The 13,328-nt window shown below is 42.8% G+C and overlaps 1 protein-coding gene across 2 annotated transcripts; it reads right to left on the bottom strand.

The window, feature by feature from the left end:
- Positions 1–85: 85 nt before the first annotated feature.
- Positions 86–11,595, bottom strand: LOC147220697 (stromelysin-3-like). Of its 2 annotated transcripts, XM_086171017.1 has the most exons (7): positions 11,475–11,595; positions 5,184–5,473; positions 2,093–2,226; positions 1,779–1,993; positions 1,472–1,676; positions 1,025–1,285; positions 86–941 (listed from the first exon to the last, which is right to left on the bottom strand). In XM_086171017.1, exons 1-7 carry the CDS (start codon positions 11,586–11,588, stop codon positions 832–834), a joined length of 1,329 nt encoding a protein of 442 aa, XP_086027143.1. In that variant the 5' UTR covers positions 11,589–11,595; the 3' UTR covers positions 86–831. The 2 variants fall into 2 exon arrangements, with proteins under 2 accessions (XP_086027143.1, XP_086027144.1); XM_086171018.1 differs by lacking the exons at positions 86–941; positions 1,025–1,285 and adding an exon at positions 3,420–3,563 and having other exon boundaries at positions 1,334–1,676.
- Between the last annotated feature and the right edge of the window lie 1,733 nt (positions 11,596–13,328).

Below are 13,328 nucleotides of genomic sequence, written 5' to 3'. Positions count from 1 at the left end.
AACATGACTCGGCCTGTTAACCTTTATGGGCGGACTTACGCTGCTCAACGTGCACACATCTATCCCTCATCGTTGTGAGCACAAGGCGTAGCAAAGAAGTGACTGCCTTTAACAGATTTCTCAATGGGGCTCAGGATGATTATACCTGGTGTGGAGTGAATCCGTTTTACAAAAAACACAAGGTGATGAATTGGCAAACAGTCTATAAAATAAAACAGCCAGCGTGAGCTGCACTTTATTAATTACATCGTTACATTAGGTGAGTTTTTATTTCAGTGTAAACAAAACAGATTAATTCACATGATGTACGTCAAAAACAACTGCGTGCGAGGATAAACCGATAAAACAGTTCAAAACACAAGTGACCGCTGAGTGTATTGTATCTGAAGTTTGTGATTTCTGCAAATCTACAAAGTTGGATGGATTCATCAGTGTCCTGCACTGAATGCAAACAGTAGCACCTAAAAATATTATATTCTTACAAATATATATGAAGTCATAAGAATGTTGTTACATTTTTCTGATTAGGACTGTAACAGGTTTTTAAAAACAGTCATAAAGTGTCAGTGAAAGTCCAGGGTTTTACAAGTTCCTATGGACTTTCATAGAATAATTCCATCTGTGCTTCTGCAAATGATCCGCATCGGTCAGGATGCAGTCGGAAGAGCACAAAGCAGACGCCATAAAACGGGTTTCGACAGTCATCTTTCAATGACATTACTCTGGACTTCGGTGTCTTTCAAAATAGTCCAAAGCGCCGTGTCGGACGAGGAAGTCGAGATGCTCCTCAGCAGAAGTTCGACAAATGCACAAGTGGAAACTTATCGAAACTTAGCAGCTAAAGAAATCCCTGCCGATGTTGCGGGGGTAGCCCTCCAGCACCTTCAACCCCACGGGATCAAACTTCCAGTAGTCCGAGCCGCTCAGGAAATTGGCGTAGCCTGTCAGTGGGAGGGAGAGTTCGTAAGCTGTGCATTTAAATGCACGCAGAACGTCGGACATTCGGCCATAAATGAAATCTCACCGTATTTGTCCCGGAAGGCCGCATCGATATCGGCGGGAACTCCGTCCCAGTGGTGCACGCTGCGAGGATGCACGTCTTCCACTCTGTTCTCCAGCGGATTGAACCTCCAGTAGGAACCGTACACGAAAAAGTAGATTTTCTCCGTATGATCCTCATCCCATTTGAGGGCAGCTTGGATGTTCGGCCTCGGAAGCCCCAGCTGCTGCACCGAGTCCGGCCCCGTTATCCTCCTCTCAGCGTCGAACACCCAGTAACTGTCACCTGCCAACCCCAACAAACGGGAGAACACGTCTGATCGCAGAACACTGCTTCTGATATTCATTCATTCATTATCCAAACTGTTTATCCTCTAATTGCTGTTGACGTGAAGTTCCTTCTATAATCACCTGTATAGCTTTTTTTTTTTTTTTTTTTCAGAGAATAGCACCCGTTGACATTTTGACCAACCTTGGAAGAGCCAGATGTTACCCGACCTGTCTTCGTACGCGGCGTCGATGTGGTCGGGAATGCCTCTCCAGTGGCGCGAAGCCAAGGCTGGGTAGCCCGGTTGTAGCTGCCCGTCACGGATCCGCCAAACATATTGAGATTTGAAGAAGAAAAGCTCTCCCCTGATCATTGACACCGCGTCGAAATTTGTTCTGCAAGCGTCTGGCTGGAGAACGACAACACACACACACCGGGATTTTTTTTTTTTTTATTATGGATTAACAGTTGTGTTTCGTCTATAGAGATTTGTTGGGATGAACCGCCTCACCATTCCGATTTCAATCTCATTGTTTTCGACCAGGTCTGGCGTTGCATGCAGCGGGGGGCCGTACAGATGCTGGATGCCCCTCTTGTCGTCTTCGCTCAGCCTCAGTGGGTAGGAATCGCTGTAGAAAGGACACATCACTGCGTCTGGCTCCAGAGAATGCTGCAGTCCCAGCACATGGCCAAACTCGTGAGCTGCCACCTGTAGGAGATCAGTGCCTGAAGGCAGAGTCACCGTAGCATTAGTTGTGTCCAGAAGAATTCAACTTTTGATTTTAACCTGAAACTCCATCTCTAGCACGTTGCGGCTGCGCTCACCCACGTCGTTGCCGACCGTCCAATGCTCATCATAATCAAAGTGCACATCTCCTTCTTTGTGGGTCCTTGGAAAGAAGGCGTGGGCGAGGATTCCTCCGGGTCCATCAAATGGCAAGCTGTCCCCATGCCAGTATCTATAAAAGCGCAGAATAGAAGTAGTGTGATTAGTGATTTGTAAACTTGTCTTTTCAGACCAGCTGAACCTGCCAGTCGTCAGTGGGGTTCGGCGTTTCATGTCGTTCTCCTGATAGAGGAATCCATTAGAAAGGACAGGTTCTGTACAGCCTTCGCCGGTTTTATCACAGGGATTATATCCATCGCCCCCTGTCCCTACCATTCTTTGCTGTACCTAAACAACCCCTTGGCACTAGATGCTCATTCAGAAGCTCCCAAGGGCCCAAACCTCCTCCCTTGACACACACCTTGAGGGTCTCGAGTCTCCGATCTTCAGAACCGATTTTAACGCCAACGCTCCGATGCACGCTATTCTTTTCAAACCCGGATTTGCTGCTTTACCAGTAGACACAGATCGGGCTGCAGGAACGACCCCGACGGCCTTCTCATCCCCGTCGGACTTCCTTCCACATTACTACAGTCGCGATCTCTGTTCCCTGTTGTGATGCTTTCAAACTGCGAGCTTCTGCCGGAGCTGACTGGTCAAAGATGACAGGGTCAGTTCTCTCTCGTCTGCGCTCGCGGTAGTCGGGAAGTCGATGCTAATCGTGATCTGGGCTCTCCGTGTAGTGTATTCGTGGTGTCCTGTTTCATCAGACGGCATTCCTTTGGGATATTAAAGAAGCAAATGGTGCTTTTGCTGGAGGGTTTATACCCTCTGCATTGAAACATGAGGACTTTCACCTGTACCTATGTAACACCGTGTCAGTTTTGTAATTATTTTGTCAAACATCTGATATATCAGAATACAACATCCTCTGATCTACTATCTTTGAGGTGGAAAAAATATGCCGTTGCCATTAGCTTATCATCGAATCATGGAAAAACGAAGCGTACGGAAGTCTTCGTGAATTTCTAGATAGTTGGGTTACGGACATGGTGTCTGGCAGTAAATGTACCAAACTACACTGTGATTCCAAAGGAACTAAAGGTTTGCTTTTAAAATATCTTCCCAACTAGTCCTGTCAATCATGTCCGCTGTCTGCAGCCTCGCTCATACATCTGCTTCGCTTTGGTTTGATTCAAACGAATCAAATCAGTTTCAGATAACACCATCTGGAACGCGCCGTGCCCCGCCACTTATACTCGATTTAAATCAGTTAAATGGCGCCGGTTGACTTGGTAGCGTCGCTCGATTTTGTGCCCGGCTTACCTGTTGAAATCAATTACGATGTCGGATTTCTCCCCGGAAACCTCCCTGAACCTCAGGGGAGTCACCGCGCTCCACACGCCGAAGGCCTCCTGGACCACGCGCCGCACTTTGTCCTCACTCATCTGCCAAGGGAAACGCACAATCCTATTGGACACACACCGTCGTGCCGTATTAGAGAACACGTGAGGAAGCATAATTGTGCTCTGTGACCCCCGTTAATTTCTCAATGAGGATTTCATGGCAAACTGCATACAGCAACTTACCTTTGGAGCTTAAAAACCTGACAAAAATCGATATTGGACACCGGTATGTTCCTTGTTTTATCGCAATTCAGACATGCAGCATAGAAAATGATTGGCTAGTTGTTCAATGATCGGAACTTCTCTAATGTAAATGTTTAGTAACCACTCCTAGTTTTCTGCGACTGCTCCTGCAACAGGTCTTTTGGTTTTTCGCCGGGCGGGATATTTTTAAAGTATGAATGAGAATGAGAGAGTGAGAACAACTTAATTTATCCTGAAGGAAATTGTGCCAGAGTTTCAAGCAAAAACATAACAGTAATAGAAATAGCAGGAAGGAGGAAGAATAAGAAATACAATGAAATATAAATTGTCTTAACTGTTAACTGTTAACTACAAAGATTTGAACTTTCCCTGCGGCTGAGGGAAGAGGAATTAAAAAGTCTGATAGCCAGACCATGGTGTTTTGGCTGCTTGGTGTTCCTCTTCACCTTGTCAACATTGGGTTGTGAGGAAAATGAACTCACTGACTTGCAAGAGCATGAAAAAGTTGCCACGTCTGCTACGCTGTCATTGAAAGACAGCTGATTCAGCAGATACATGATTTCATCCCTCAGGTTATGCATCACAAAGCACTTACACAGCAGTTGGAGGCCAAACAGTCGAGGCTTAAGTCCTACAGATCTGGGGCGAAACGTTTTTACTGTGAATTCTGAATTGAGCTTAATAACCACGCATGGGCCACAGGGTTGTGCCAAAATCCTCAAATTCACCCCAGGGGATAGGCACGGTTTCGGATGGATTAATGATACCACACCGTTCCAAAACACAAAAAAAAAAAGCTCGTAGCTCATCAATTTTTAGGTAAAGAGGGCTGTCAGTAGTGACGCTGAGCGAGTGGGGTGAGGGATTACCTCTATGAGACGCCCTCTCAAGGCTCTCCTGCTGCTCCGACGGCGGTGAAAGAAAGCTATATTCTGTCGGAGTCGTGCGTCTCTGCAATCTCATGTCGATTATTTTTGTTTTGGTCGTCTTGTCAGCAGCTGAGAGAGCTAGAGGTGGCCCTCAGGTGTCGCTCCTCATGGTCGCGACATTCTCAAATCAACCTCACGCCTGCTCCGACATCCTAAAGTTTTGGTGCGAACGTTCCCGGATGAAATCAATCGTCTAAAGACGATATCGTCAGTTATCGCCTCACCGTGAGGGGAGTTCCTACATTTTACACCTGCGCGTTTCAACACTCTGCTCTGCACATCAACACCTTGATCTCATTCTAAGACACTAAAAAAGTCAGACCTATAATTATAGTGATCATTTTAGGACACTTTGACTGTCATTTCGTAATGTTGTTTACATACCGGGCATGTTATTTCTAACATTTCTCCTTCCTGAATATTGCTCCGGTCGCAACAACTCATGCAACCATGTGCATCGTAGGAAAAAAAAAAACGGTGAATCCATTCATGGTGGAAACGGTGCTTTTGCCATAAAAGGAAAAAGCGAAAATCAGTTTTCTGTCCCTTACTTGTAAGTGAGGTCGGTCTTTTCCCAGCGGCCTCCGAAGAGCGCGTACCGCTTCCTGCGCTGCTGTGCCCTCGGGCCCGCCTTGTTCTTCTTCTTCCTGAGGGTGTAGTCCGACAGGCTGACCGTGGATAAGCCGGGGTAGTCCGGGACGCCGCAGCGAGGGCGGTTCCAGAATGCCGTGTCGTTTTTGGGGGGCAGTATGTACTTCAGCTTGTGATCCTTGCCGAGCGAGTCCTGCTCTCGCCTCCCTTTCTTCTTCAGACCGACGTGACTATTGCTGTGGGACCATTCCTGCAAACACAGGCACACGCATTCAGCTCCAGATACCGAAACCATCAGCCTGAAAATCATCTCTGTTTTGAAATCGTCATTAATCTGAATTTCTTGTTTATATTCAGCGGTATTTTCTCTGCCGCGGGACTTGATGATGCCTAAAGCTTACATACAGTGCCAAAACTATTATATTATAAATCTTGCTTGCCTTCTCGTCATTCGTAAAAACTTGCACAGATGAGACAATGTCAGATAATAGCTGCAGCCCAGGTGTGTGAACATTAGTAATTATTTTCTGTGTATCTGTAACCGAGGCAACCGATAAATAAAATTGTCACAAACCCTTGGGATATCGATTACGATATGCGGTCATGGTTCTGCTCAGTGTGTCTTTCACTCTGGCTGTAGTTTTCTGGCGGTTCTTGTGCCCGATTGAGCGTGATGCTCATATGCATGGGATGCAAGCGGTGATTGATGGGTCAGCTTAAGCCAATCAGATAAGGCTGAGAGAAATGCAACAAAGCACAAAAGCGGACAAGTTTCTGCAAAGCGCCATGTTTTGACTTCACCTGTGCCTGCCAACACCAGCACTATTTCACATTTTCATAAAAGTCAGATGTATATAAATATAAGCGTTTCTGTCATAAAGCTGCGTGAAACTGACCGGCTTTGTTTATGTCGGCTGTCCGCAATCCCATCTCGTGTTGTTCTGCAACCCTCAGCGTTCACCGGTATTTGCTTCTGACATCGATTTCATGCATCTCATTCCTTCTCGTGATCAGAAATGTCATTTGTTATTGATTCATTCACTTGTGGGGGTTGCTGGAGGCTAAGCTACCTGTCATCGGTCGATCGCAGGGCCACGCAACGAGACGTGCAACTATTCACCCCATTCACCCTTTACTCAACATTTGACGTAGAGTAAAGCGGTGCAGCAGTGAAATCATCCACGATTTTTCAAGACCCCGACACCTTTCATACATTAAGGTTGCCTAGCACACTCTCTGCAGCGGCGTTGCCGAAATAAACGGCAGCTGAACCCCCGAAACAACCGTCCGGTAAATCACTTTTAATTTCCAATGTTGATTGAAAATCTAAGCTTTCATCATATTAATCTGCTGTCTCATCATTATGAAAAGCAGGGGTTATATCTGTGTTTGACACTTCATGCATTCATACTCCTTGTTAAAAGCTACAGTAAAGATTCCGGGAGTTATTGGATATCAAGATAATCACATCTGTCATCGGCACCGGAGCTCCTGGATCATGACTTTAAATGTCTATATAAATGACAAATGAGAATTTGCACACATCAATATCACTCAACGCCAAAACTCCACTTCGGCTCAGAGACTGATTTGTTTGGTTATTTTTCTTTTTTTCTAATTTTTTATTAGACCTTGGAGGAACAGGCAGTCAACACAGATTCACGAGGAGTCAACCTGCACATTCTTACAGGATTAACTAACGGTGAAAAAGCAAATTTCATTTAAAGACAAATGCATTCTAATATACTTTGACAGTAGAATATATGCGTCATGTGAGGTTGCACGGAATTTTGATTTTTTTTTTGCTTTTTATTTTTGTGCAGGTTAATTGAAAACTCTGAATTGTCTGTAGGTGATGATGACGGAGTTACTTTTTGGACGTTCCTATAAATCTCACCTCGCACCTGACTGACAACTAGGAGAAAGGTTTGGCGTATTTTAGTATTTTTCTCAGTAACCGGCTGTTCTAGAGGAGCGGCTTACATTTTGGGCACGGTAAACAGTCAAACAAGTTCAAAACCCTTGTTTATTTAACATGTGAGGTGAATAAGACAAAGGACTGAGCCTTGCTGAAAACTTTCAGGGCATGACCAAACTGCACACACCGGCACCAAAAGGAGAAAGAATCTCGGATGCGATGGCGGGCGCCGTCACCCCGGCCCGGCTCTGCAGGTGTCCATCGCCTCGATCAAACTCTGCCGATTTTCCTTTTTTTCCCAAATACTACTATTTTGAAAAATTCCATGGATTAAATTCAGAGTGGATTTAAAGAAGGAAAAAGACAGCTCATGCGTTTGGCGGGGTATCGGGGAAATGAGGTGATAATTATACACATTATCCAGATCTCCTCCCTTATGTGTGGTAGAATCACCGCGGGGGACTTTCATACTGGTGGAAATCGTCCTAAGGCGACGGAAAGACGGAATATATGAATTTACTGCTCACTAACAACCGGAGCAGTCAGTTTGATTTAATGGAGGTAAAAAATAATTTGGGGTTACTATCACCAGCACAGCACTTTGGATGAATACTTTGCAGTTTACTTAATGATTCGGGAATTTGATGCAGAAACTAAAAGCGTGACCTGACACATGCAATCAACAGGTCGGGCGGCTTGAAAAGAATATTCAATTAAAGCTTAAAGCTGAATAACTTCTAAATTAAATCTTAATTTCAGTCGGGGGAATCTAAGGGTGTTAAAACTGCAGATGTTGCATTAAGATGTGTGTGTGCAGACTTTAATTCAGGGGGATACAGGCCAAATTAATGGGTATTAATGGATATGCGGGTGTTTGTGTGTGTGTGTGTGCAATCAGTACATTTAAGCTAGATATGAATACCTGGTTTGTTCCCGTCAACTTGACCTAAATACCCGTTTGCACCCAGAGCATCTTCCCGGTGCCGCTAAAGCGGACTTTACCGCCTCGACAAAATCCGAAGCCTGAGATTCAGCCCAAATGACAGGCGTCTGAACGAGAGACATGAGCAACACACGAGTTCTATGGAGGAGTTTTCATCGAAGAATAAAAGGAAACAAAGCTATTGTGTGTTCGGGGGAATCCTGAAGACGGGGCCGGCGTGCCCCCGCACGACATTGTGGTCGTTTTATTTAATAGGGGCATCTGCTTCATCAAGGAGTCTTTCTTGATGTCACTCAAACATGTAAATACAGAGTGCATATGCAGGTGTGAGCACGCTCATGACAGCAAGAATGCAACCCCCCCCCCCCCACACACACACACACACACACATTTATATAGTTTTTAACCTCCACAAAATCTGTATGACACACTCTGAGCAGATGTCTGGAAATTCCCGTTTTCGTCGTGACATCAGGACGTCTGCACCCAAACAGAGGGGAGAGTGTTGTGGAGGAGACTCATAAGTTGCTGATCCGACAGGATCGAGAATGATGGGGTTTTAATTTAAGACTGACGGGGCGGAAAAAGAAGGAGGCCGCAAACGGATTTCGCACTTTTTATCTCTACACGTCAGTCCGGCGTGGGGGCTGCAAGAAACGGAAAAGCAGATCCGTATCACGTTATTTCATTGAATATAGCGGAAATTTTCACATGGTCAGGAACAGATTCTCATGTTATCGCCAGATGTTACTACGAGTCATTGTTCGTGTCACAACATGATCTTTTTCAAGTCATCGCAACATTCTTTTATTTTTTCAGGTTACGACAAGATCGTGCTTTTATTTTATTTATTGTTTGAACGTAAGATTTTATTTAGAAAAAAATAAGATATCCTTTTGTGATCGCGACGTTGTTCTTTTTGTTTTCCAAAGATGTTGCTGATGTGTTTTGCAAACTGGATCAACACACATTGAAGTGTTTTCATCATAATGTGACACAGATCGGTCTCCCCAAAAAAAAAAAAAGAAAAGAAGTCGTCTGATGTCAAACAAATTTTAAAAAAAAAGAAAAAAAAAAGGATGAAAACACAAGAAGTCCTGGCTGAGAGCAGGTGTTTGGTGTTTGCACACAAATCCTTAGATTTGAGTAAATGTTTGAAGGGAGCTTTAGCTTTTAGAGAACGAGACGTAAATATTTCTCGCTCAAGTCGACAAGCATCACTGATCTTCTTCTACCTTTGAAGCTTTCTGCGATAAATACACCCCTGAAAGCAGCGTCTCCCGTGTAGCTACACAAACACAAACATACTGCCTGGCCTGCGAAGATTAATCTGTCAGCAACGAGTCTGTTCTAACTATTAATGTGAAGCGGTGAGTCACAGAGCATTACGATGTAAATCGGCGTTTAAATCTCTGGGCTTCCCCCCGACGCCGTACGGCATCCAGGACGAGAGAGAAGCACTGACGTGACGCTTTTATGCAGAATTTTTTGCGTGAAATGAGCATTCTGATAGGGGGGAAAAACATGCTTTTTGGGTGGGTTTGTGCAGAACTGTGGCCTAAACATTGTATAGCGAGTCACAAATGTTGATGCTTGTTTTCTGTGGGATTTTGGAGTTGTGGGGAATTTCGTGAGCGTGGTTTGGGGTGCAAGGAATTGTTTGTTTTTTTTAGTTGTATTGCAGGCTTGTGTGGAGGGGCTGCAGCGCTTCAATAATATTATCTCTTTCTTTGGTCTCCGAAACTTATCAGACCTTTGTGACTTTGCAGAAATGTTTATTTACAAATACTTTACATAACATGCTTTTCATCTCCATGATAGTCTACTGTTGTGGAGATTTTCCATGTTATCATCACGTTTTATTATCCCTGCACACTTTGGATAAAAAGCACGCGCTAAATACCATTGGGCTGTATTTCAATAGCTGCATGTCACCGTACAATCCATTTTGCGTGCCGGTTTTGGCTCTTGGAGGTGCGAGAGGAGGCTTCCTGGTACGGTTTGTAGAAATAGCTGGCTCGTGGAAAGAATTTTTCACGGCTTACTCTCGAGGAAGAAAGCATCACGGCCCTTTGATACTGTCTAATGACTGAAAAAAGATAGAGATGAGTAAAAAAAGGCGTATAATATGACTTGAGGGTGTGATCTAGAATTTCTTTTCAAGCATGTGTCAAGAGTAAGCGGCTGATTTATCCGTGGGAACAGTGCTTTCCGAGGCTAATAATGCTTCATGGTGCTTCAAAGCAAAACCGAAGGGTTTTGGTCCATTAATACCTGTTCATAAATCAAGCTGGAGCAGAAAACAAAGGCCCTTAAGCTGCAGTGACGGAGATGAGTCGGATTAACGTGTTGAGACATTGTCAGCGATACAAGCTGTTCTGCTTGTATCCCATCTGCTTCGCTCGGATTTATGAGTGAATTCGTTAAAGGTAGTGAGGGATTAGACAGGAGAAGCTGTAAACGCCATTCATCACCGATTCACACCCAGATTACACATGGTTTATATAATTTCAATTATTTTATCATCGACTATCACCGCTGTTTTGTTACACAAGTAGTTGAATGAGCATATTTTAAGCGGATAACATCTCGCTTTCTGATCCGCTTCCTTTTGACAGGCGCTCTTCTGCCCTCAGGGCCCAGATAATCACAACCAATGACTATTTCTACCGACAAAACACACGCACACTTTTAATTTTAGCCCTTTCGGGGTGAAACTTTCTATATTAAGATTCTTAAAAACAGTGAATTCTCTTTAAAAATACGGTCACATTTAAATTTGGTCAGATGTAATTAAGCCCTTATTTCCAAATTTTAAAATAGATAATTTGATTTTTTTTTATGTATGCATAAAAATTTAGATTAAATTCAATTCAATTTGATTGATGTATTATTATCCAAAATTGATTTGCGTGCAAATCCTACACATCATTATTGAGTGGTCAGATTTTTTAAACATTTATTTTGGTGCACACACCCCCTCAAACACTCACTCCATTTCTATCTAAATGTTGAAATAAGGCAGTACAGCTGTTTAAAAACTGGTATACAAGTGTCCCATCAATCGACTGGCACTGAAAAATACCCGCAGCTTACTCTTATATAAGCTATTTTGTAAAAGATATCTATTGTTTAAAACCTACTATGCATTTGTCATTGAATGCTATTGTTTCACTTATGAATACAAAATCCAACGAATGTTTAAATACAGTATACTGGGGCAAAATCCCAAATACAATAGAATAAATGCTTAATTTTTTGGACGATTCTCCCCTTGTCCACTTTAAATAATAGTCTTAAATACCAAAAAAGGTTTATGTTGAAATAACTCCGGCACACCCTCATATTATTGCTTAATTTGGTTTAATTCAACACTTGAAAGTTGCTCACCTGTAGCTGCTTGTACCTGTTGACGGCCATCCGGTCCTGCACTGGCAGACAGTGAACGCAGAACAAAAGGTGCAAGGGCAGGAAACTGCTACAAAGCACGGCGGCCTGCATCATCCCGCAGCCGAGCAGCAACGCAGTGTGGGCAGGAAGAAGAAGAGGCAGGGATCTTATAGTCTAGAGATTTTTTTTTTTTCCTCCTGGGATTGACTCTTTTTACAGCCACACACGTGATTTAACCCATTTCCCTCCCAATGTCCATTTCAGAACAACCCAAAAAGCTCTCCTTCTGCAACACAAACAAATTTCCGGCACCAACGCCAACATCAGAAACACATAGCGCAATACTCTGTTTATCATCCGTTTATCAGAGATGTGTAAAGCACAGATAATAAATGATCATGCAGAATTTATTTATGTCAAATTTGTTAGAATTTGACATATATAATAATATACACTGATCCAAAAAATAAAGGGAACAGTAAAATGACACATCCTAGATCTGAATGAATGATTTATTCTTATTAAATACTTTGGTCTTTACATAGTAGAATGAAATCACAGAAAAATTAGCAATGGAAATCAAATTTATTAACCGATGGAGTCACACTCAAAATTAAAGTGGTAAAAAATTACATGCTTGATGTAATGTCCTTAAAACCAGTCAAAATGAATCTGTGTCACTTCCTAAGTGGACAGTTTGATTTCACACAAGTGTGATGGACTTGGAGTTGCATTGTGTTGTTGAAGTGTTTATTTTTTTGAGCAGTATATAGTTCTACCCATAAATAACATTTCAGAGACAAAAAAAAAAACATTTAAGGAATATACCTAAATATGTATATTTACATTACATATATCATTTTTGGACATGCAGGTAATGCAAAATACACCATGATCAAGAGGAATAACATATCACTAATTCATAATTAGGTGACAATGCATGCGTGCTGATAACACAGAATGATGCAGAAATACTGTGTCTGTGTGTATGTGTGTGTGTGTGTGTGTGTGTGTGTGTGTGTGTGTGTGTGTGTTTTTTTCCGCATTAATAACACCGGAACACAAGGGGGGTATAGCAGACACTCTGCCGGCTGTCTCAAAGTGAGCCAACAGCAATGAGGGTGGTCCAGAGATTTGATGACAGCTGCAGATAACTCAACCTACGGATGTGCTTCACACACATACATGCACAAACACACACGCTCATCAACCAGGGATTGGCTCACATGTATGACGTTACTGTGTATTAATGTTGCACATGAGCACGTTTCCCCAAAGAAGTTTGAGAATAAATAAAAGTATGCATTAGATGGGGAACAAAATACGTTTTAAAACTGCTCTGGGAAGAATGGTTTTAGTATATACATCATAATGTTTTGCATTTTATCATATATGATGTACATAAGGGGCACTAGCTGCCAGAATCCTGCAATAAAAAATAAGCAGACACCAAAAATGTGTCATTTTTACCTCTTGCAACTCTAAAGTACATTTATGGCAATATTAAATTTTTAGATCCTGAGACAAAAATGCATTTTGAATTTCTCTCCAAGCTATTTGAGATCCCTAAAAAGCTACTTAAGAATGACATTTAAACACTGTCCTAGTTTAAGAAAGATGTCGTTACAGGGGAACATTTGGGTTTATTGACTGGATAGTGATGATATAAAGCTCTAGCTCCTGACCTTTCACAGACCCTCATAATGTTATTTGTGGTCTCTTTGCCTGCCAAAAAAATCCTAATATGAAAACATTTTACTGAGCCCTGCAGACCTGATACTTCTCTAACAAGTATACAAGGATTCAAAGTGTTTATTGTCATGTTGCCATGTTTGTCAACAATGACTGTTTATA

The sequence above is a fragment of the Fistularia commersonii genome, chromosome 23, assembly GCF_037954325.1.
Source record: "Fistularia commersonii isolate RoL2024-O1a breed Wild chromosome 23, RoL_Fcom_v1.0, whole genome shotgun sequence".
NCBI lineage: Eukaryota > Metazoa > Chordata > Actinopteri > Syngnathiformes > Fistulariidae > Fistularia > Fistularia commersonii.
This window is presented reverse-complemented; position numbering and strand designations above follow the sequence as displayed.

Coding starts and splice junctions, on each gene's coding strand:
- LOC147220697 (XM_086171017.1), bottom strand. CDS start 11,588: ATGATGCAGGCCGCCGTGCTTTGTAGCAGTTTCCTGCCCTTGCACCTT. Junction 1,677..1,778: donor ATGAGATTGAAATCGGAATG/GTGAGGCGGTTC, acceptor GTCGTTCTCCAG/CCAGACGCTTGCAGAACAAA. Junction 942..1,024: donor GGCCTTCCGGGACAAATACG/GTGAGATTTCAT, acceptor TCCCACTGACAG/GCTACGCCAATTTCCTGAGC.